At 36.8% G+C, this 24,702-nt stretch overlaps 1 protein-coding gene and 1 non-coding gene across 2 annotated transcripts; one reads left to right on the top strand and one right to left on the bottom strand.

Annotated features, from left to right (window-relative positions):
• The first annotated feature begins 205 nt into the window (after positions 1–205).
• On the top strand, positions 206–5,617 carry LOC132167210 (uncharacterized). The gene is made up of 6 exons (XM_088516804.1): positions 206–444; positions 715–1,255; positions 1,481–1,696; positions 1,880–2,008; positions 2,909–4,504; positions 5,000–5,617. Exons 1-6 carry the CDS (start codon positions 206–208, stop codon positions 5,615–5,617), a joined length of 3,339 nt encoding a protein of 1,112 aa, XP_088372930.1.
• Positions 575–681, bottom strand: LOC132186005 (small nucleolar RNA R71). The gene has a single exon (XR_009440688.1). It is a non-coding gene; the product is annotated as a small nucleolar RNA R71 (small nucleolar RNA).
• Positions 5,618–24,702: the final 19,085 nt, after the last annotated feature.

The following is a 24,702-nucleotide window of genomic DNA, read 5'->3' as shown; positions in this document are numbered from 1 at the left end:
TTAGTTCAATTCATTTCAGTTTTTAGTTTGTTAGTTTGTTAGGTTGTTAGTTCCTTTTTGCATGTTCGGTCGTAGATCTTTAAATCTGGAGTTAAACACTTTTGATCCCGAAATTGAAAGAACGGCGAGAGAGAATTTAAGACAGCCATCAAACTCACCCACCAATTCTCAAAGTTCCGAGTCTGATTCGGAAAAGTCTGTTAAGATGGGAGAACGAAATCAACCTAGATCCCTCAGGGAGCTGTTCGTACCCAATATTACCAACACACCATCGTGTATAGTGTTGCCAGCTACTCGCTTCGAGCTGAAGCCGAGTACAATAGGCCACCTTCCTGCATTTAGAGGATTAGAGAATGAGGATCCATATGTTCATGTGAGGATTTTTTTGGAAATTTGCGACATTGTTAATACACAAAATGCCCCAGCAGAAGCGGTGCGCCTTCGGTTATTCCCTCTGTCCCTACATGATAGGGCGAAATCCTGGCTACTCAACAATAGACCTGGATCTATCACTTCTTGGGATATGTTGCAAAGCAAGTTTTACCACAAGTTCTTCCCAATTTCCAAAATCAATGCCCTCCGTCTACAGATCACCAATTTCAGACAAAAAGAAGGGGAAAGATTCACCGATAGCTGGGAGAAGTTTAAAGAGCTTACTATAAAATGCCCACCCCACGGGTTTGAGAATGAGGTGCTAGTTCAAATTTTCTACAGGGGACTAACACCAAATGAGCGAAACTCGCTTGAGACAATGAATGGTAGAGAATTCTTAAGTCTTACTGGGGATGAAGCTTATAAAACTTTGGATGAAATGGCTGAACGAGCGCAACAATGGGATTTTCAAGATAGTTGGGACAGACAACAACCCGCTCCCAAGACAGGAAGCATCTATGAGGTGAGGAACGATGCTGAATTAAGGGAGGAGTTCAAGGTTCTCAGGCGTCAGTTTGACACTATGGTCCTAAACAAACCAGTGAATGCAGCAGATACTTACCACGTTGATGCATGCGGGTTATGTGATAGTCAAACGCACTTCACTCAAAACTGCCCAACTCTGTCAACAAAGTACCCAATTGAGCAAGTCAATGCCTTCAATGAGTACAAAAAACCCACCACTGGGTTGTTTTCCGAAACTTACAATCCAGGGTGGCGGAATCACCCCAATTTCTCTTGGAAGCAGAATCAGCCATTGAACCAAAGAGATACCACTCAAGCTCAGAATCAGTTCAGGTCATCTCAACAAGCTCAACCGCCTGTTTATCAGTCTACCACTCAAGTGCCTGCACCACAGTCATCACTGGAAGACATGATGAAAACATTAATAGAAAAAGTCGACCGGTCCAACTCCCAAGCTATACAAGAGCTCAAGAATTCCAACTCCCAATCTGTACAAGAGCTAAAAGGTTTCACCAATCAAGCCATACAGGAGCTGAGGAATTCCAACATGGCTAATAGCAGAGACATACAAGAACTTAAGCAGGCCATGATCAAGGTAGAAGGGCAAGTTGGCCAGATAGCAAATCAGGTGGGGGAAAGAGAAAGAGGGAAGTTCCCTAGTCAACCCGTGCCTAACCCAAAAGGGCAATTTGTGATTGGAAGTTCCTCTGCCTCTATGCATGGTCAGGAGCATGTACAAGCCATCACCACTCTGAGGTCAGGCAAACAGGTGGATAATCAAGTGGTCATGCCTGAAGAGGCCACTAAGGCTGCAGAAGAGAAGGAAAACCTGGACAAGCCTGCGGAAGACACAAGACCGGACATTGCCATTCCGATTACTGAGGATCCTTCCAAAAAGTATATACCCAAAGCTCCGTATCCAGAAAGACTGAAACCGCCAAAGAAGAGCTCGAAGTTCGATGATATTTTGGAAGTGTTCAAGCAAGTGCAGATAAACATTCCATTCCTAGATGCCATCCAGCAAGTGCCTTCTTATGCCAAATTTCTGAAGGATTTGGTCACCATCAAGAGAAAGACGAACGTCCCCAAGAAAGCTTTCCTGACTGAGCAGGTCAGCTCTATCTTGCAATACAAGATGCCTGTAAAGTATAAGGACCCTGGATGTCCTACCATTGCTTGCAAGATTGGTGACAATCGAGTTGAGAAAGCTCTGTTGGATTTGGGGGCCAGTGTAAATCTACTGCCATATTCAGTATTTGTTCAGTTGGGATTGGGAGAGTTGAAATCCACTTCAATTACACTTCAGTTGGCTGACAGATCTGTCAAGGTTCCAAGGGGAATTATTGAAGACGTCCTGATCAAAGTTGATAAGTTCTACTACCCTGTGGACTTCATTGTCTTAGATACAGAGACGGAAAATGCAGAAATTCAAGTTCCAATCATATTAGGGCGTCCCTTTTTAGCTACGGCTAATGCCCTAATCAACTGTAGAACTGGAGTCATGAAGATATCATTTGGAAACATGACAGTGGAACTGAACATCTTTGATATCAGCAAGCAACCATTTGAGTATGAGGAGGTCAGAAGCACATGCTTAATTGAGGAGATAGTAGAGAAAACTGTCAATGAACCAGATATTGAAGACCCCTTGGGAGAATGCCTGATTGCACTGGGAAGTGACATGGCACTGGACACTTTATTGGAACAAGCTGGCACCTTGTTAGACTCAACGCCTGAGATAAAGACGGAGACTACAGAAATTTCTTTGACATCGTCCCCTGATCCATCTTCATTAGCAGCTGAGCCTGTCAAGCGGGAGTTGAAGCCTCTACCAGACACCCTGAAGTACAAGTATCTGGATCCTATAGAATCTCTGCCTGTGATCATTGCTGCCGATTTGGATAGTGATCAGGAACATGAGCTGCTAGAAGTTTTGAGAGAGCATAAAGAAGCAATCGGGTGGTCAATAGAAGATATCAAAGGAATCAGCCCTACAGTAGTGATGCATAAGATTCATCTGGAAGAAAATGCTAAAACTTCTCGCGAGCCACAGAGACGGTTGAATCCGGCCATGCAAGAGGTAGTTCGAGCAGAGGTAATTAAACTTCTGGATGCGGGAATCATATACCCAATCTCTGACAGCAAATGGGTGAGTCCCATTCATGTGGTGCCAAAGAAGGCAGGGATTACAGTTATCAAGAACAAGGAAAATGAGTTGGTCCCCACTCGTGTGCGGTCAGGATGGAGAGTGTGCATTGACTACAGGAAGTTAAATGCCGTGACAAGAAAAGACCATTTTCCTCTACCTTTCATCGATCAGATGTTGGAGAGATTGGCAGGCCATGAGTACTACTGTTTCCTTGATGGTTACTCTGGCTACAACCAAATTCCACTGGACCCCGAAGATCAAGAGAAGACTACTTTCACTTGTCCGTTCGGTACGTTTGCTTATCGCCGTATGCCGTTTGGATTGTGCAATGCACCAGCCACTTTTCAGCGATGCATGATCAGCATCTTTTCAGATATGGTTGAACGTCACCTGGAGATCTTCATGGATGACTTCTCAGTCTTTGGTTCATCATTTGGGGAATGTCTACATCATCTCACATTGGTGCTGGTACGGTGCAAGGAGAAGAATTTGGTTCTGAATTGGGAAAAATGCCACTTCATGGTGAAACAAGGAATTGTTTTGGGGCATGTAATTTCCCACAAAGGTATCGAGGTTGACAGAGCTAAGGTTGATTTGATATCTAACCTTCCGCCCCCGCGGACAGTTAAGGAGATTCGGTCATTTCTGGGACATGCTGGGTTCTACAGAAGATTCATCAAGGACTTCAACAAGATAGCAAGACCTCTATGTAATCTATTGGCAAAAGATGTTCCTTTTGACTTTAATGACAAGTGCCAGACAGCCTTTGAGATTCTGAAAAAGACCTTAACTTCTACACCAATCATTCAGCCACCTAATTGGGGGGTTCCGTTCGAGATAATGTGTGATGCCTCTGATTATGCTGTGGGAGCCGTTTTGGGTCAGCGAGTAGAGAAGATTCCGCATGTCATATACTATGCCAGCAAGACTCTGAATGATGCACAACTTAACTACTCCACTACTGAAAAGGAGTTGTTAGCTGTAGTGTTTGCTCTGGATAAGTTTAGATCTTACTTGCTAGGGTCTAAAGTCTTAGTCTACTCGGATCATGCTGCACTGAAATATCTATTGTCAAAGAAAGATGCTAAATCTCGTCTCATCCGGTGGATTCTATTGCTGCAAGAGTTTGATATTGAAATTCGAGACAAGAAGGGTTCCGAGAATGTGGTAGCTGACCATCTATCCAGGCTGGTTGTGGACTTTAATGAAAATACTGTGCCGATTGCTGAGACATTTCCTGATGAACAACTTATGTACATCTCTCAAAATTCTGCACCATGGTTCGCAGACATAGTGAACTACCTTGTCACTGCCCAGATGCCATCACATTGGACCAGGCAAGACAAATCAAAATTCTTGGCTGGGGTGAAGTACTTCTTTTGGGATGATCCTTACCTATTCAAATACTGCCCAGATCAGATTATAAGGAGATGCATTCCTGAAAATGACCAGCAAAATGTCCTATCTTTTTGCCATGATCATGCATGTGGAGGCCACTTCAGTTCTAAAAAGACCGCGGCGAAGATTCTTCAAAGTGGATTCTATTGGCCCTCTATTTTTCGTGATGCCCATGCCTACTGTTCAGCCTGTGATAGATGCCAGAAGTTGGGGAGCATTGGAGGAAGGAATATGATGCCGCTGAACCCGATCCTTATTGTGGAGTTGTTTGATGTTTGGGGCATTGATTTCATGGGTCCCTTCCCTAATTCTTATGGGTATCTTTTCATCCTTGTGGCGGTGGATTATGTTTCCAAGTGGGCGGAGGCTATTGCCTGCAAGACTAATGATCACAGAGTCGTGTTGCAATTTTTGAAGGAAAATGTGTTCGTACGTTTTGGGACACCACGTGCCATCATCAGTGATGGGGGGAAGCATTTCTGCAATCGATATTTTGAGCAACTCATGAAGAAGTATGGTATTACTCATAAAGTTGCAACTCCCTACCATCCTCAGACAAGTGGGCAAGTTGAGATATCCAACAGAGAAATCAAGAGGATATTAGAAAAGACGGTGAACCCGACAAGGAAGGACTGGTCTCTTCGACTCAATGACGCTCTGTGGGCATACCGGACTGCATTCAAGACTCCAATTGGCATGTCTCCCTACCGACTCGTGTATGACAAGGCTTGTCACCTCCCTGTGGAATTGGAGCACCGGGCTTATTGGGCTATAAAGCAGCTAAATTTCAACCTCACCAAGGCTGGTGAGCAAAGGAAGTTACAGCTAGATGAATTAGAAGAATTGAGGAATGATGCCTACAACTGTGCCAAGCTATACAAAGATCAGATGAAGAAGATCCATGACCAAAACATTTTGAGAAGATCATTTGAAGTTGGTCAGAAAGTCCTCCTTTACAACTCACGTCTGCATCTGTTTCCAGGAAAGCTCAAATCCCGATGGACTGGACCATTCATAGTGCGTGCAGTTTCTACTCATGGAGCCATCGAAATCCAGGATCCTAAGAATGGAAGTGCTCTCAAGGTCAATGGTCAGCGGTTGGAGCCATTCTTGGAACTGGAAATTTTGGAGAGTGAGGAATTGCCTTTGGAAGATCCTACGTCGTCTACTTAATCATCAGCGGTGAAAAGTCTGGCTGAAGACTGTAAACTTAGCGCTTATGGGAGGCATTCCTTTTTCTTTGGTATTTTTAGTCATTTTTTGTGTTGTTTCGTCTATCTTCATTTTTGTTTTATTTTTTTGTGTTTTTCAGGACAGGTGTTATTATGAGTAAGTTTGGGGGTCGTCTCTTTGCTCACTCTGGTTCCTTATACCTCTTGGTATTGTGTTTCTGCCTACATTGAGGACAATGTGTGATTCAAGTTTGGGGGTATGGAAAAACACTTTGTCTATCTTTGTCTATTTATTTTTGTTTTTATTTGTTTAGTTTTATTTGTCTTTTTGTGTCAACAAAAAAAAAAAAAAAGAAAAAAAAATTGAAAAAAAAAATTATGCTATGTTTTTGTCAAGTTTGAGTTAAACTGTGACTGTGGTTTGCATTTCATTAGCTTTCTTAAAGGGTTGAACACATCATTATGTCATTTGGAGTCTGAGTCCTTTGACTTATTTTTGGGTAAAAGGGATTTCACTTGTTTTGAGATGAATTTTTATGAGCACATTAGCATGTTTTCTGTGAGGTATGATGTTTGAGCTTAAGCTTGTTCTCTTTGAGATTTGTTGGATGACCTATTGATGAATAACCATTGGCTTGCAAGATATAAAAAAATAAAAAAGTAAATAAATAAATAAAAAGATAAGGAAAAAGAAAAGAAAGATCATGTTGAGTTTTTCGCTGAGTAACCGGACCTCTTGCCTCATTAAGCATTGAGTGTTCGTGTCAAAAGGTGTGAAATTCAATATTGATTTAAGATATGGCTAGTCTGGCTTCGTAGCCTTTTTGACTTAAGTTAATAAGCCCTTAGGGATATTCTACATCTAGTGCCCTAAAGCTACCTGGCTTGGGAGTCATTGGCCTAACACTTGTTACATGAGTCAATTAGAAAGCTTAAGGGAGTTAGTCATTGCAGAACCTCTTTAAAAAAAAAAAAAAAAAAAAAAAGGAAAAAAATGCATATCTTGCCTTGGTTGTTTCATTTGTTAGGGATTCTTACAAATTTTATGGAACTTGTCTTGAGTTTAAGCTGAAAGCTTCATGATTATATGCTAATTACACTTTACACATTTCAGAACATATGAAGTCTAAATTGTCCATTTATGAGTGATTTGATTCTGGATTTCCTTTTGACTATTATGATGGTGTTTGTCTTTTTAAGTTTGCTCATGAATAAGAACCATGGTTCATGTGAAACTTCTTTCTTGTTAACAACATAGTGCACAATGTTTGTGGGTATCATTCCTGTTAAGCCCTCACGAGACTTCACTCGTCCACTAAGGATGCCTAGGGGTTTAAAAGGCTTATTGCATATGCTAAATGCAATCGTCTCTCCCACGAAAGAGGATTTATGTTTCTTGCTTTCATTTTATTTTTTGTTTTGTTTTGCTAAGGGACTAGCAAAATGTAAGTTTGGGGGTGTTTGATAAGTGCCAAATATTGCATATTTAGACCCCTTTATTTACATTAGTTAATCCTTTAGCTGTGTCGTTATTTAATATTTTGTGTTAGTTTTGTGTTTTTAGTATTTTGTAGGTCATTGAAGAAAAACTACAGCTTTAAAGGGAAAAATGCGAAGTTTGGAAGAAAGCATACTTTGAGAAGACCTAGATGATGTGGTTAAGTCTAACCAAATCCAAGAAAGGGTTAAATCAGATTAAAGTTCAGATTTGATAAGATTTCGGATCAGATTCAAATTCAGATTCTGCACACGTCTTAGTATTTTGACCATAACTCTACGGTCAAATATCCGATTGAAGTGATTCAAACGGCATTAGAAAGCTAGCTCAAAATAATACAATTTGTTGTGAAATAGAATTTTCGTAATTCGGACGGTTTCTATGTCAAAATCGCCCCGCAATTAAGAGACACAAATTTGGACGAATCCTAGTCCGATTTCAGACTTCTATTTTGACTGGGAGACAGACTTCCGAATTATCTAGGTTTACTTGGGCTTCTAGGACTTTCCAAAGCCTATAAATAGACTTCTTTGCATTCAAGAAAAGAGACACAATACCAGAGAGCAAAATTCTTTTGTTTAGTTTTTCTTTAGGTTTAGATTTTATTTTTATGTGGAGCTAAATTCCCAACTAAGGGTGGGGATGAAGCCTCACCGATGAAGAACAACATCACTTTTATGTAAGTTTTTATTATTCTGATTTTATTGGGTTTTATATTTCAATTGTTTTACTTCTAATCAATTGTGTGGAGTAATTCTTGGATATCTCTTGTGATTCAAGGATACATGTGATGATTTGAGATAATTTCATATGATTGATTGCTTGGCTTTTAACTCATAAAAATTGGATATCCCTTGTGATTTGTTCTACGGATACATCTGGTGTTTCAATTGAATTTGGATTCCTTTTGTGATTTGGTCAATGAATGGATACATGGGATGGTTTTGATTAATTCTTTGAAATATAGTAAAACATATCTATGATTTAATTTGTGAGAACTTCGGATTAATATTGATGAACATAAAGTATGTTGTTATGATTTGGTGAGTGTGAATTCCCAAACCTTAGTACCTTTATCCTTAGATTTACTTATTTTATTTAGTTTATGTTTATCCTTTAATTTTCAAAACTCAAAAATCAAAACCCTTTTGGAACTAGATTAGGATTTAATTAGTTTAGATATAAATTGTTCTTTCAAAAATACAATTCTCTGTGGGATCGACCTCGCACTTGCAATCCATTAAACTACAATTGATTCGTGCACTTGCGAGTTAAATAAATTTGCACAACAAAATCCTTACATCCGAAACTCTTTGATGTATTCAAATCGCTTTCTGACTAGCCAATATCAATAACTAAAATGGTTGTGATCGATCACACTAGGGTTACTTAACCCTGTGATCAATTAGTTTGTTGGAGTGATCAATCACTCAGTAGGAACAAGAATATAATCTTGAGTAGAGTATGAGATGTGTGATCGACCAGGGCCCAAATAGGTTGGATCGTCAACCCTTTTGAATAGAGTACCTGATGGGTGATCAACCAAGGTATGAATAGGCTAGGTTGTCAATCCTCCCAAGTACAATATCAACTAGGTTGTGAGCCATTCATGTAGAGCATCGGCTATGGGTTCTCCGTGGTGGAGCATAGGATGGGTTGTGCGCCCTCCATGGCCATGATAGAACAAGTTGGCTCCCCATTAAAGAACTTAATAATTAGATGTTTCTGTATTGTACTGCCTTACCATAAAACTGGCATAGACTTTGTATTTATAATAGAAATTGTTACATGAGGTAATATTTTACAGATATGAAAATACATTTGAATTTTAAAATAGATAAACACATGTACTTAGACTCTAACTCCTTTGGTGCTTATAAGTTGTAGTTGTGTGATATTTATCTTAAGGATTATCTTGAGGAGCTTTATCTTGTACTTGAACTTGGAGAATATATTGAGATGTATCCTTAATACGCCCCCTCATGTTCAACGGTAAAGTAACAACGTTAAGCTTGGACCAAAGAGAGGCAAACCGAGTAGATGATAGAGACTTGGTAAATACGTCTGCAAGCTGATCTTTTGTGGATGGAAATCAAATGTCAAGCATCTTCTTATTGACCATATCGCAGACAAAATGAAAATCTATCTCTATGTGCTTCATACGTATATGATAAACTGGATTAGATGAAAGATAAGTCGCACCAATGTTGTCACACCACAAAATTGGAGATTTGTCTGAATGGACACCGAGTTCATTCAATAATGATTTCAGCCATTAGATGTTAGTAGCAGCGTTTGCAAGGACTTTATATTCAGCCTCAGTGCTAGAGTGAGCAACCGTTGGTTGCTTACGACAGCTCTAGGAGATAAGATTGGGACCAAGAAAAATAAAAAATCCTCTTGTAGAATGATGATCATCCCGAGAGCCTACACAATCTGCGTCAAAGAAGGCTTAAATTAATGTGGAAGAAGAGCATCGAAATTGTAGGCCAAACGACATTGTCTATTTAAGATATCGTAGTAGACGCTTAGCAGCCTACCAATGGGGAACAAGAGGTTTGTGCATGAATTGTGACAGCTTGTTGACCGTGGAAGCAATTTCTGGTTTTGTGATGCACAAATATTGGAGAGCTCCAATTGTGCTTTGGTAGAGGGTGGGGTCAAAATTCGTCCTTTCAAAGGCCGAGAGACTGGTGGATGTAGCCATTGGTGAGGCAATTGGCTTCGCATCACACATTTGTGTGCAGTTTAGTAGGTCTGAGATATACCGCTGCTGACACAAAAATGTGATGCCCGAATGATGGAGGACCTCAATGCCTAGAAAAAAATTCAGACTTCCAAGATCTTTGATAGCAAAATCAGAGTGTAGCTGTGAGATCAAATCAATAATGGCAAATGCTAAGGAGCAAGTAATAATTATGTCATCCACATAAATAAGAACATACATGATCAATGAAGCAGATTTGTATATGAACAATGACGTATCAGATTTTGAGCCATGAAAACCAAGAGCAATTAAACGAGTGCTTAACTGTGAAAACCATGCTCGGGGGGCTTGTTTAAGCCCGTATTGAGCTTTTTGCAGCTTGCATATATGCATGGGAAATTGGGGATGAGTGAATCCGAGGGGTTGAGTCATGTAGACTTCTTTAGATAATACCCCATGTAGAAAGGCATTGTTAACGTCAATTTGACGAATTGCCCAACCATTAGAAATTGCAAGAGAAAGAACTGTGCGTACTGTAATGGGTTTTATTACAGGGCTGAAAGTTTCACCAAAATCCGTCCCAGGTTGTTGATGGAAGCCCTTGGCAACAAGATGTGCTTCGTATCTTTCACCTCGAGTCATTAGCCCGTCATTTGATGCAGAAGACCCATTTGCAGCCTACAACATTTTGAGCCTATGAAGAGGAAACTAATTTTCATGTCTGATTCTGTAATAGGGCATCAAATTCACAGTTCATTGCTTTCCTCCATTTTGGGTGCTTGATGGTAGAGGAATAACAAGTTGGTTCCACTAAATCCAAGATAGCTTCGATTAGGAGCACATGAGAGAGGGGATATCTTATGGTACTATGAAAGGGTATTTTTGGTTTTGAAATACCATGTTTTGCTCGTATAATCATGGAGTGAGTGTTGTTGGTAGAAGTGAAAGGCAAAGGTGTGAGCTGAGATGTAGCTAGGTGAGAAAGGGACATATCATTGGTTGTGTTGGGGTGAGTGTGAGAGAGAGGCGTAGTGGTAGGCTCGCTTGTAGCTGGGTGATCTATGGATATTGTAGCAGCTGGATGGTCTACAAATATGGCAAGGGCTGGGTGAGCTACGAACATGTGAGAGGGACTAGTCACTGCTTGGGTTGGTATGGGCGCAAGTGAGGACATGTGTGCAGGTGTAGGTGTGTTGTTAGGCATGTGATGAATGACGTTGGTGAGGCTGGGCATTGGTGAAGGGGCTGTCAGTTGCACTCTTACTGCAAATGAAGACCTCACGGGCTAGAGGAGTAAGATTTGAAAGGGAATTGGACCCAAGATTGACTCATGTGATAGGGACAGTGGGAGGAGAGAAAATTACAGCTTGGGCAAGTAGAATCTACCTGTTGAAAGATGAAGACATTTGTAACCTTTGGGTAGAAGACTATACCCAAGAAAGAGACACTGGATAGACCGAGGTTGCAACTTATTGACATTGTATGGTTGCAAGTTTGGCTAGCAAGTTAAACCAAAGACTTTCAAAAATTTGAAGTCGGGTTGGATTTTGAAAAAAACTTCGAATGAAGATTTTTTTTGCAGTGCATTTGTCGGCATGGGATTTATAAGATAACAGACAGTGACAAAGGCATCTTCCCAAAAGCTTAGAGGAACAGACGCATGAGATAGGATGGTTGTTTCGACAATGTGTCAGTGTCTTCTCTCAATAGCCCCATTTTGTTGATGGGTATGAGGACAAGATAGTCTATGAGAGATGCCATTTTGTTTAAAATATTTATGGAGGGAGCGGTAAATCAAATTGAACACACTTGATTTTTGTGTTGAAAAAGCGTTCAATATAGGATTGAAATTGAATAAAAATATCATAGACATCACTTTTGTGCATAATTGGAAAAAGCCAGGAATATCGACTAAAATCATCTGTATATGAAACATAATATCTAAAACCAGATTTTGAACAGATGGGGGAAGGACCCCAAACATCTGTGTTCAATAATTCTAAAGGAAATTTGCTACGATGTAGAGATTTGGAGAAAGCTAGTTGATGACTCTTGGATCCAAGACAAGCAGTGCAAGACGTGAAATCCTTCTTATTTTGCAGGAAAGGAAACTTGAATGATGACCCAAGCAGGAATGCCAGCTTGACATAGACACGCATTCACCCACCAAGGTAGTTGGTTCACGCGATTTATTAACAAATGAAAGAGAAGGGATGATATAGAGCCCTTGATTACTCCGCTTGTGCAGAAGAGAGTTCCCTATAACTTGGTCCTTAAAAAAATGATATGGGTTAAACTCAAAATAAGTTTTTGTAGCTTTGGTAAATTGATGCACAGATAGTAACTTTTTCTTAATTTAAGGAACATGGAAAACATTATGTAATTTAAATTGAAAGGATGGAGTAGAAATTTGGGCAGTCCCAATATGCTTGATAGAGAGCCTAGTACCATTACCAACACGGATTTGGTCAGAGCCACCATACTCCTCAGCCTTTAAGTTGAGATTGGCAAGATCCGATGTGATGTGGTGTGAAGTCCAGGAGTCTGGGTACCAATTATGATCCTCAAGATAATGAGGTGTAGCAACGTAGGCCTAAGCGTTGGAGGTATTCTCTTGTTGAAAGGACTCATCAAAGCGGTGGTGGCAGGTGAGAGCTGCATGGCCAGGTTTTTGGCATACTTGACAAAAGAGGCAGGGTTGAAAGTGAGGGGGACATCCACCACGCACCCTTCCACGCCAGTTTCCAAATTGGTTGGGTTGACGATAATGATGATGGTATCGCCCACTACGGCCAGAGACAAAATTGGATGAAGAGTAGCAGCCACCACGTCCACAGGTAGGCCTATTTTTAGCCACAAAATTTGCACCTGCAGAGGCAACATGTAGGGTTGTAGCATTGTGAGAGAGGCGTTGCTCATGGGCAAGAAGGTGCCCATATAGGTTTTCAATTGTGATAGGGTCCACACGGGTCGTAACGGATGTGACAAAGGAGTCATAGTCTGACCCAAGACCTGTAAGGAGAAAAGTGGTTAGCTCGAAATTATTGAGTGCCTGATCAACGACAACAAGAGTGTCCACGAGGCTCTTGAATTTATGAAAATAATCAGAGATGGAGGAATCACCCTTCTTGAGAGTTGCAAGTTGGAGATGGACTTGCATAAGGCGGGCCTGTGAATGAGAGGTGAACAATCGTTCAAGTGTGAACTAGACTTCATGGGACGTGGTACACTTGAGCACATAAGTCAGAATGGACTTCGTTAAGGAGGAGGTAAGTGCAACCAGGATTAGTTGGTCCTGCTAATGCCATGTTGAGGCCTTGTTTGGGAAGCAAGATTTTCCAACTCAATCTCAATTTTTTTCTAAATTCAAGTTTGGCAATTTTTTAAACTCAATTCAACTCAACTCAAAAAATTTCAACTTAACTCAAAAATTTTCAACCCAATTAATAAAAATTATAAATAAAGATTGAAAAAATAAATAAATAAAATAAATAAATAAATTTAGGGTAGCCGAAACACCCCAGGTGGTGGCTGGGCCACCCCAAGCCCAACTGGGGTGGTCCGACCACCCCTTAATATTTTATTATTTTTTAAAACTTCTTATTATTATTTTTTTAATAAATTTAAAATATATGTAATATTTTATTATTATTTCTATCAATGGAACATATGTTTCATTTATGACCTTAGAGAGATCCTAATTATTAATTGGATATTTTCCAATCCAAAATGGATCGGAGAAAATCCTTAACCGTGTTTGACCCACATTCCTTCGTGGGCCATAGGTCGAATAATGAAGGTTGTTGATAGAGGACAATTTTCAATCATATTTGCTTTAACAAAAGGGACATATATAGCGATTCTGACATCATATGAAGACATAATTAATGGCGTTGGAATGCTCATTTAGAGGGTTACAAAGTCATATTTCATTAAGTTTTTCTAATTCAAATGTTTACTGAGTTAAAATAGACCGTAAAAAGAAAATTGAAAAGCCGTACAAAATTGCTCGTATGTTGTTTATGTTTGAACAAGCTTTAAAACGAGTTGACAAAATAGCTCGTTCAATAACTCATATGAAGTTGGGTTCGAATGAGTTATTCATAGATGCACTCTTTTAAAGTTGGGTTAGAACGAGTTGCTGTGTGAATTGACAATTCATGTAAGAATACGAGAAAACCATAGTTAGGTTCGAAAGAGCCTCTTACACGTTCAGACAAGCTTCAATAAATTTTTGTAAACAAACTTTTATTTGAGCGTTTTCTTAGGTTCAGGAGTCTAGGTAGTATAAATATATGTAATGGCTTTCTATAGCCTTAATTTATTATGTTATTTTGACCAGTGATCAATGAAAAACACTTTTAAGAGTGGTTTTCTTTTCTATCCACATTAAATCCTTGATTGAGTATTAGTTTTAAGAAGAGTTGTGATTCTTATCTTGTTTGTCTTGGCAAACTAATCACTACACGCTGCATTAATTGATATCAAAGTCAAGTTGCACTGCATCAATTATTTAATTGTTGATGGAGATCTTGTGGGCTAAACAACAAAAAAATTCGTCCAAAGAGCGTTAACTAGCAGAGCAGGAACGTTAGTAATTACTACTCTTAACTATCGGCAAATATATCAAGGATTTAATGTGGATAGAAAAGAAAACTACTCTTAAAAGTGTTTTTCATTGATAACTGGTCAAAATAACATAATAAATTAAGGCTATAGACAGCCATTACATATATTTAGACTACCTAGACTCCTGAACCTAAGAAAACGCTCAAATAAAAGTTTGTTTACAAAAATTTATTAGAGCTTGTCTGAATGTGTAAGAGGCTCTTTCGAACCTAACTATGGTTTCCTCGTATTCTTACATGAATTCTCAATTCACACAGCAGCTCGTTCTAACCCAACTTTAAACGAGTGCATCTATGAATAACTCATTCGAACCCAACTTCATATGAGTTATTGAACGAGCTATTTTGTCAACTCGTTTTAAAGCTTGTTCAATCATAAACAACAGATGAGCAATTTTGTACGGCTTTTCAATTTTCTTTTTACGGTCTATTTTAACTTAGTAAACATTTGAATTAGAAAAACTTAATGAAATATGACTTTGTAACCCTCTAAATGAGCTTTCCAACGCCATTAATTATGTCCTAATATGATGTCAGAATCGCTATATATGTCCCTTTTGTTAAAGCAAATATGATTGAAAATTGTCCTCTATCAACAACCTTCATTATTCGACCTATGGCCCGCGAAAGAATGTGGGTCAAACACGGTAGAGGATTTTCTCCCGTCCATTTTGGATTGGAGAATATCCAATTAATAATTAGGATCTCTCTAGAGAGATCCTAAGGCCATAAATGAAACATATGTCCCATTGATAGAAATAATAATAAAATATTCTATATATTTAAAATTTAATTAAAATAATAATAATAAGAAGTTTAAAAAAATAATAAAATATTAAGGGGTGGTCGGACCACCCCAGTTGGGCTTGGGGTGGCCCAGCCACCACCTGGGGTGTTTCGGCTACCCTAAATTTATTTATTTATTTTTTCAATCTTTATTTATAATTTTTATTAATTGGGATGAAAATTTGTTGAGTTAAGTTGAAATTTTTTGAGTTGAGTTTAAAAAATTGACAAACATGAATTTAGAAAAAATTTCAGTTTGAGTTGGAAAATCTTGCTTCCCAAACAAGGCCTGAGTAATCTGGATTTGGTGTGATAGTAGCAACTCCATCAGTGGTAGTGGTCACGGTTGGAGGTGGGAGAGTGAGAGAGCCGCTGATGAAGCCATAGATGGAGTGGCCTTTGAGAATGGGCACAATCGTAGCCTTCCACAAATGATAATTGTCTTTGGTAAGCTTGTGTGTGACAGAGTTGTGGAGGGTAACAACTGCAGTGGTGATTGTGGCAGTGAAGGCAGTTGGGGAGGGAACCACGAGTGAAGAGGATGCATCAGTCATTGCCGCTGAGAAGAGGTAGAGAGGTAAGTAAAAAATTTTATGCAAGGGATGGGGAGTAGGGAACGAAAAACTGAGAGAGGAAAAATATATATTTTTTCCGAAAAGGGGATGGAGAGCAAGAAAAAAAAGACTGACCTATGTGGAAGGAAGGCTCTTGATACTATAAAGAACTTAACAATTAGATGTTTTTGTATTGTGCTATCTTACCATAACACTGGTATAGACTTTGTATTTATAATAGAAATTGTTACATGAGATAATATTTTATAGATATGAAAATACATTTGAATTCTAAAATAGATAAACGCATGCACTTAGACTCTAACTCCTTTGATGCTTATCAGTTGTAGCTTTGTGATATTTATCTTGAGGATTATCATGAGAAGCTTTATCTTGAACTAGAACTTAGAGATTATATTGAGACTTACCCTTGACACCCATCATAAAGTACTCGCTAAGCCAATTGGCAAAGATTTTCTACATTTTGGCCCAAAATTGTGACTCCATTCAGGCCAACCCTTTTCGATTAGATGAGCTTGCCTAGTGGCAAAGCTAGGATCTGGCTCATATAGGGGCAAGACTAATAAATTTTTAATTTTATACGAGGGGACTAATAATTAATAATATAAAATAATATTATATTTGTATAGAAAGACAATAATAAGCTTTCGCCTATAGACATTTACTTTCGTACCGTTACAAAGCTTTGGCAATAATAATCTTCTTTTTTTGAAAAAAAAATTCCGTGTACTTTGTATTTGATTTTCTCCAAAACAACGTAAACTAAACATTAAGTTGCAAATGGCCAAAATTTAATGCTTATACTTCCAAATAAAATTTAAAAAAGTAGTAGCTGCAATATTGAAATAATGTTTTTTAAAATTAAATTAATAATTAAATACGTGAGAGAGCCCCTCGTAGCTTCACCACTGGAGTGCCCCTCATAGCTCCACCACTACCCTCATAGCTCCACCACTAGCCTGTGCTACGTGGATTAGCCCTCAACGCATTGCACTCAACTCATATAAAGATATATTGTTGTTAACACGAATGGCAAAATTTAAAGTCAAATTGCGAAGGCTAAGCATCATCTCTAGCAATGTTCTCTATTCTAGTTATTCAAAAAGCAAAACATTCTCTACTTTAATTACTTATTTTTTTAATAAATTCTAGAAGATTTTTTACTCGTTTTAAATATTATTTCTCATTTTTAATTATCTTTTTTAAAACAATCATATTTTCAAACATTCACCTTCTCCAACGGTTGATCCAGCTGTTGCTTCTGCATATTGTGAGCGACACACACAGCCTCACACCCACGATGATCGCTGCACTGAGCATACCCAGTGATCATCGATGCATAAACGACATCTTTGTCAGCTATTTCATCAAACACTCTATATGCGTCTTCAATATCTCCATTTCTAGAATACAAACCTATGCCCGACGAACCCACAAACCTATTCTCATCTAACCCAGACTTGAAAGCATCCACTGTTGTAATATATGTATGTTACAAACAAATTGTTTTCTTGTTTTCTTTTTCCATAAGCCCTTTTATTCTTTGTTTGATATTTGCTAGTGGCTTCTTTGAGAAATAATTTTTTGTGACCGTTTGGTCATTAAGGGCATTGAGTTTCTCCATACGTTGATTTTCACTTTTATTGTTTCTATTGATTTTCACTTTTATTGTTTCTAGCCGTTGGCCATTAACAATTCCATGGTTTTAATTGTTCAACAGTTTTGACCTTTGACATTAACAAGGTCTAATGATTTTTTATGGTTTCCAAGCATTTTTTACCGTTTGGTCATGAAGTCATTCAAGGCTTTGGATATTAAAAGATTCTCTTTAAGAAGGAAAACGTGAGCTTCATTTCTATATATTAAGCCAACCTTCTTGTCAATATAACATACACAAAAGAGCATTTGAGATATATATATATATTATTTCTATGTTTTCAATTATGTAGTTGTTGTTCTACAAAAAAAGATTTGGGTTGTTCTATTACTCTTCGTTATTGGAAGTGCGTCCTTAACGAAGGTAGACGCTATAGTCTAATCCTGGGAGGTTGCGTGTCAAATGATCCGATCGCACCGAGTTATTCACTCCGGGAGGCACGAATCAACCTTTAAGGACAACGCTCTTGCGTGATTCTATAGCATTGTGAGATCTTTCCATACTCTATTTTCATCTATTGTATTTTATTTATTTTATTGTTAATATTCATATTGTAATTATTTTATATCAATGAGAATTTGTGCACCATCCAAAATTATTTTCAACAATCTTAAAGGTTGACCATGATGGTTGCACAAATATTTTGATTAGTATCATAACAATAGTATTTAAACTTATAAGAAGGCAAATACTATAAGAGTTTGTAGTATGCAATTCGCATATGAGAAAGATGAAATCAAATATTTGAGTGGAAAGATTTTGTATTCATTTATCAAAAAAAAAGAATTTAATTTCTTGTGTAGTTGTTGAAAATGAAAATATTTTGATTGTAAGAGTTTTCAATTATTTGAACTCAATTCATTGATTGTCAAATAATCTTTTGTTGTTGGGTTACTATTCTTACAATAAAAAGAGTTAAGCCTTCTATGGATTTTTTAGAACTTAGCATTTTTTGTTATGTTGTGCTAAGCTTGGCTAGAAAACATCAATGTAAATTAATAATAATAACTGTGAGTGATTATTCATTTTCGTGATGGAGAAAATACATAGACGTTGCTAGTTGTGTGCAGAGAATACTACATTGCTAAAGATTCTTGCAGGAAAGCATATGATAGGAAAATGAGATATGGTGCGCGTATTGAGTTGATCGGTTCTCACGACACCTAATTGGTGTGTAGTGGTGACAATCTATTTTGGAGGATATTGGTAAAATAGTTGGCTCCGCTGTGAGTTCTTAAATTATGATTCATAGATTTTGATTTATTTTTTTCAAGACATAATATACAATTTCATTTATTAAATAAAAAAAAAAAAAAAAAATTTGAAGTTATGATGGTCCTCCTTGATTGAATTAAAGCTGGTGCAAAATTTTATAATTACATGAATTTGTATATGATAAGCGGTGGCTTCTATTGATTCATCTATTTTAAAAAAGAAATAGTATCTAGCATTTATGTTAGCTATGACATGCTATATTAGCATAAACACTATAAGTTATTTGGTAATTCCTCATATATATCATTTAGCTTTCAAATTTCTCTGATATGATGATTCAAAATAAAATATATGTGATTATTGATGTTCTTATTAAGGTTCATTTGGTATTTGAGAAATTTATCATGTCATAAGAATGATACCAATAACATATTTATGACAATGAGCCAATAATAGTTGATTATTATTTGGTTGGGCTTGATACTTTGCATATTTATTGGAGCTTTAGTTAAAAAGATTTTCTTTTAATATCTTGATAGAGCTTGTAATATGCAACTTCTATTTATAAGACTCATGTCTAAAAATCACAAGTGGTGATTACTATTTTTTTAAATAGCTTTAAAAAACTGTCAATTGATAGAAAAGAAATAAGAGTAAATGACATATCACACTTAGAGAAAAATGAGCTCATGGAAGTCATCTCTTAAAGCATTTGTGTGCTATTAATGAAAATCTATTTTATTGTGACTATTTGGTTTATTCCATTAATATTTAGCATGATAGATTAATACATGTAAATCTTGGCTACATTAAGGGAATGAAAAGAAATTAGAATATTAGAATAAATGATGAATGCTATGATTGTCATTTTTGGGCTATTCACCAAAGTGTGGGGGGAAGCCATTATTTTGTTTGTCACATTTATAAGCATTGTTTGGAGTACCTCGAAGTGTGGGGGTGTTTGTCAAATGTTATGTTACTCAAACTTAAAATGTAGAAACTTGGTTTTAAAAACCTATGATTGTGATTTTATTGGTTTTGTATGTAATAGTTCATGCTATAGATTCCTTATTATCAAAAGTGATGTTTTAGATTAAAATACTATTATTGAATCTAAAAATGCTATTTTTCTTGAGCATGTGTTTCCTTTGAAAAATAAGGAAAAATTATTTCATAAATTTTCTGTTGCTTCTAATAAATTGTTGATGATGTATAAGAATTGAGAAGAAGCAAAGGAGCTAGAACGGAAGGAATCTCGGTAATGATTTTATTGTTTATATTATTGATGATGATCTAACATGTTATGATGAAACAATTAAATCTCTAGTTGATGCATTTTTTGGTTAGAAACTATAAATAATAAATTGGAATAAATTATGTCTAACCATGTTTGGGAACTCGTTGAGTTACCTTCTAAGACCAAATCAATTGGTTATAAATAGGTGGTTAAGAATAAGCTTAAACCGGATGATACAATAGATAAGCATATGGTAGACTTGGTAGCTAAAAGCTACAAGTAAATGCATATGTTGATTATTTGATACTTATTTTCCGGTTACTAAAATTGCATGTATTAGAATGTTATTTGCCATTGCTTATATTTATAAACTTGTTGGACATCAAATGGATGTCAAAGTTATTTTTCTAAACAATGAAGAGATTTATATGGAGCTGCCCAAGGGACTAGTAATCCCCGGTATGGATTAAAACAAGCTCCTAAACAATGGCATGAAAAGTTTGACAAGGTGATATTGTTTAATTTATATTTGATTAATGATGCAAGTAAATGCATAGCAAGTTTTACAATAATGAATGTGTCATTATTTGTTTATATTTATGACTTGCTTATTTTGTGAACTAACATTGATGTTGTGCATGAAGTTAAAAGATTTCTTGCATCTAATTTTGATAGGTAAGACATAGGTAAAGCGAATGTCATGTTGGACATTAAGGTTATTAGAGATAATTATTACATTATTTTATCTCAGATATATTATGCTCGAAAGATGCTTAAAAGATATGAGCACTTTGATTATCCGCCTATGTTTACACCATATGATTCAAAAATATATTTGGTTAAGAATCACGGTGATTGTGTTTTGCAAGAAAAATATGCACAAATCATTAATAGCTTGATGTTTTGACAAACTGTATATGCCTTGATATATATTACATATATTGTTAGTAGATTGAGTAGATATACTCATAATCATGGTATTGAGCATTGAGATGCTATCTCTAAATTGTTGAGATACTTTAAAGGCACAATTAATTTTGGTTTGTCATGTTGTGATTATCCTGTTATTTTGAAAGGATATTGTGATGCTAACTGGATTTTTGATTCAGATAAGCAAAGCCTACTAGTGGCTATGTGTTTACTTTGGCTAAAAGAGTTATCTCTTGGAAGTCCTTAAAAAAGAATTGCATAGCAAGGTTTACTATGGAGTCAGAGTTAATTGCCTTGGAGAAAGCAGAAACTGAAGATGAATGGCTAAGAACCTATTGGTTAATTTATTTGTCTTTATAAGCTAACACAGTTCCACCTATGTGTTTATTGTGATTTTCAGGCTGCCAAAGCTCGAGCAAATAATTTATAATAAGAAAGTGCACAATATTGTGAGGCAGCTTATTGAGACCGGTATATGTCCATGGACTTTGTGAGGTCATAAAAGAATTCTGCAGATTCTTTGACCAAGCCACTAGCAAGAAGGCTAGTGAGAGAAGCATCGAGGGGGATAGGACTGATACCCAAATCATGACACTGTGATTGATACCCAACCTCTGCGATTGGAGATCCCATGAATGAGGTTTAATGGGAAACGAAGTCACAAGTGAAATGAGATATGGTACTGTCAATTTATGTTTATTAACTATCTTGTTGAAAAGATTAGTTATGAGTCCATCCCTATGGTGTAAGACAGTACAAGATGCAGAGTGATTAAGGATGAGCTTAAAGCTCTTAATGGATCCATAGTCTCTACCTGTTGGGATGGGGTGTTCCCTGCACACACTCTTGATGGATACCACCTATATGAGTGTGGAGTTGCTATCTCCTATGAGACTTGGGTAGGTCTCTAGAGCGCTCATGAAAGCCATTTTATGGTGTAATAACAAAAGATGCAGAGTGAGTAAGGATGAGTTTAAAACTCTTAATGGGTCCATAGTCCCTACTTCTTGGGATGGGATGTTCTCTGCACACATTCTTGATGGACGCCACCTATGTGAGTGTGGAGGTGGTGCCGCCTCCTATGAGACTTTGGCAAGTCTTTAGAGCACTCATGAAGCCCAGAGGCGCATGGCCTGTATAAGGCGCCAACCCGCTATAGAACAACCCAATTTTCTTGATTTGATTTGATTTGACTTTTTGTTTATTTGATTTGATTTAATTTTTTGTTTTTGGAGAAAGTTATGTGGATGATAAGTTTGTTTAACTTGTGGATTTGGTTAAAAGAGTTTAACTCTACCATGATTCATTAAGTTCCTACTTATTTATCCTAGGTGCGGTTAAAACCTTCGGGTACCACATCGATGCATGCTTTCAATCTCCTTTATTTTATTGTTTGTAACATGTGGGGGATTGTTGTAATATATGTGTGTTACAAACAAATTGTTTTCTTGTTTTCTTTTTCCATAAGCCCTTTTATTCTTTGTTTGATATTTGCTAGTGGCTTCTTTGAGAAATAATTTTTTGTGACCGTTTGGTCATTAAGGGCATTGAGTTTCTCCATACGTTGATTTTCACTTTTATTGTTTCTATTGATTTTCACTTTTATTGTTTCTAGCCGTTGGCCATTAACAATTCCATGGTTTTAATTGTTCAACAGTTTTGACCTTTGACATTAACAAGGTCTAATGATTTTTTATGGTTTCCAAGCATTTTTTACCGTTTGGTCATGAAGTCATTCAAGGCTTTGGATATTAAAAGATTCTCTTTAAGAAGGAAAACGTGAGCTTCATTTCTATATATTAAGCCAACCTTCTTGTCAATATAACATACACAAAAGAGCATTTGAGATATATATATATATATATATATATTATTTCTATGTTTTCAATTATGTAGTTGTTGTTCTACAAGAAAAGATTTGGGTTGTTCTATTACTCTTCGTTATTGGAAGTGCGTCCTTAACGAAGGTAGACGCTATAGTCTAATCCTGGGAGGTTGCGTGTCAAATGATCCGATCACACCGAGTTATTCACTCCGGGAGGCACGAATCAACCTTTAAGGACAACGCTCTTGCGTGATTCTATAGCATTGTGAGATCTTTCCATACTCTATTTTCATCTATTGTATTTTATTTATTTTATTGTTAATATTCATATTGTAATTATTTTATATCAATGAGAATTTGTGCACCATCCAAAATTATTTTCAACATCCACGTGAACCCCTCTCCCAAATTCCAAACTTCCCAGCTCAATACAACTTCCATTCTCTCAAATTCGAGTGTCACCTGACCTAAGAACTTCACCAAATTGATCAGTTGGAAATACCCGACAAGGATTGAATTCCAAAGAGACAGATTGTTACTTATAATTCTCTCGAATACCCATCTAGATTCAGTTAAAATACCAAAATTTGCTCAGCAATTCAGGAGCTTAGAGCCCTGAAAAATACTGTCTCCGAGCCCCTTAGCGAAAATGCAAGCATGGAGTTAGAGAAAACATCTGAACAATTATCCAAGAAAGAAGCAAATTTCTTTGATATAGGCGGAGATTGAGAGAGTTGCTCTTTGCTACTTGTGGTAATGTAAATTGATTTGAGGTTTGGTTGATACTATTGGGTTGTTGTTGTCGAGAGGTGGGGAGAGAGACGAGCGAGAGACACAGATAGAGCAACGGTTAAAGACATAAAAAAAAAAAAAAAATGCTCAGTAGCAATACGACGTTGTCTTACAGATTTTGAAGAGAATTTGCGTTGATTTGTAGATTTTGAAGATAATTTGATGAGGTGGGATTACGACAGAATGCTGAGCAAATTTACGTAAAAAGCTTTCTTTATTTTAATTATTCATTTTTAAATTACTTACATTTGGCGTTTTAATTGTCTCATTTAGTTATTTATATATTTTTTTAAAAAAAAATTCAAAGATTTGTTTATTATTTATTTATTCATTCCTTAAAAAGAGAAACAAAAAAAAGATTTGGCAAGCACTCTGTCTCTTTACACTTACCAAATACTTCAGTAATCTGGTGGGTCGGAAGAAAAACATTTTTAATCTATCTTAGCATTTTGGCTAGCTGAATTTGACTAGCTGGATAAGAGCAGATTAAGGGGTCCCCAAGAGATAGCTCAATTGGATAGAGACCACGCCTTATGAAGCGGAAGTCACTAGTTCGAATCCCTCCTTCCCTTTTGTGCGAACATTTCACAAAAAGGAAAAAAAAAAAAAAAAAAAAAAGCAGATTAAGGGTGGAGATATCCCAAAGAATTTGGTGTCTTTTAAAAAATTCTATCAAAGAAATTCTCATATGAGATTGGAGTAAAAATTCTATCAAAGATACACTAATTTATTATACAAATTAACTTAGTTTATTTTGAATATATTTTTATGTGAGTCATTTAAGAAAATTATTTAAAAATATATCATTTCAGCTACTATAAAATAAGCTAGAAAAAAAAATGTTAGATGTTATTATAGTGCTTTTCTGGTGTCTTTTTAATTGTGATGTAACTTTTAAAATTATCAATAGATTAATAGTCAATAATGATAATCTCAAATTAAACGATAATTTTAAAAGACATATCACAGTTAAGAGGACATCAGAATAACATTAGAAAAATACCTAATATTTATTGAAAAAAACGAAGATATTTTTTTAGAAAATTGAAAATGTTAATTATTTAAAGACAGGGGAATGTGATGCTTTTTGGGCCGCAGTATATGCTCTCAGCGCAAAGCGGTACCGTATGTCACAAACAATTAGAACGAAGTGGCCAATAAGAAAGTGCCACCTCTCACTTTCCTCAACCCCCCGAAATTAAGAGAGGCAGACGGAAATCTCTCTCTCATCACCGT

This window comes from Corylus avellana, chromosome 5 (assembly GCF_965113065.1).
Source record: "Corylus avellana chromosome 5, dhCorAvel1.hap1.2, whole genome shotgun sequence".
NCBI lineage: Eukaryota > Viridiplantae > Streptophyta > Magnoliopsida > Fagales > Betulaceae > Corylus > Corylus avellana.
Note: the sequence above shows the minus strand (reverse complement) of the source record. Positions and strands in the feature narration are given on the sequence as shown.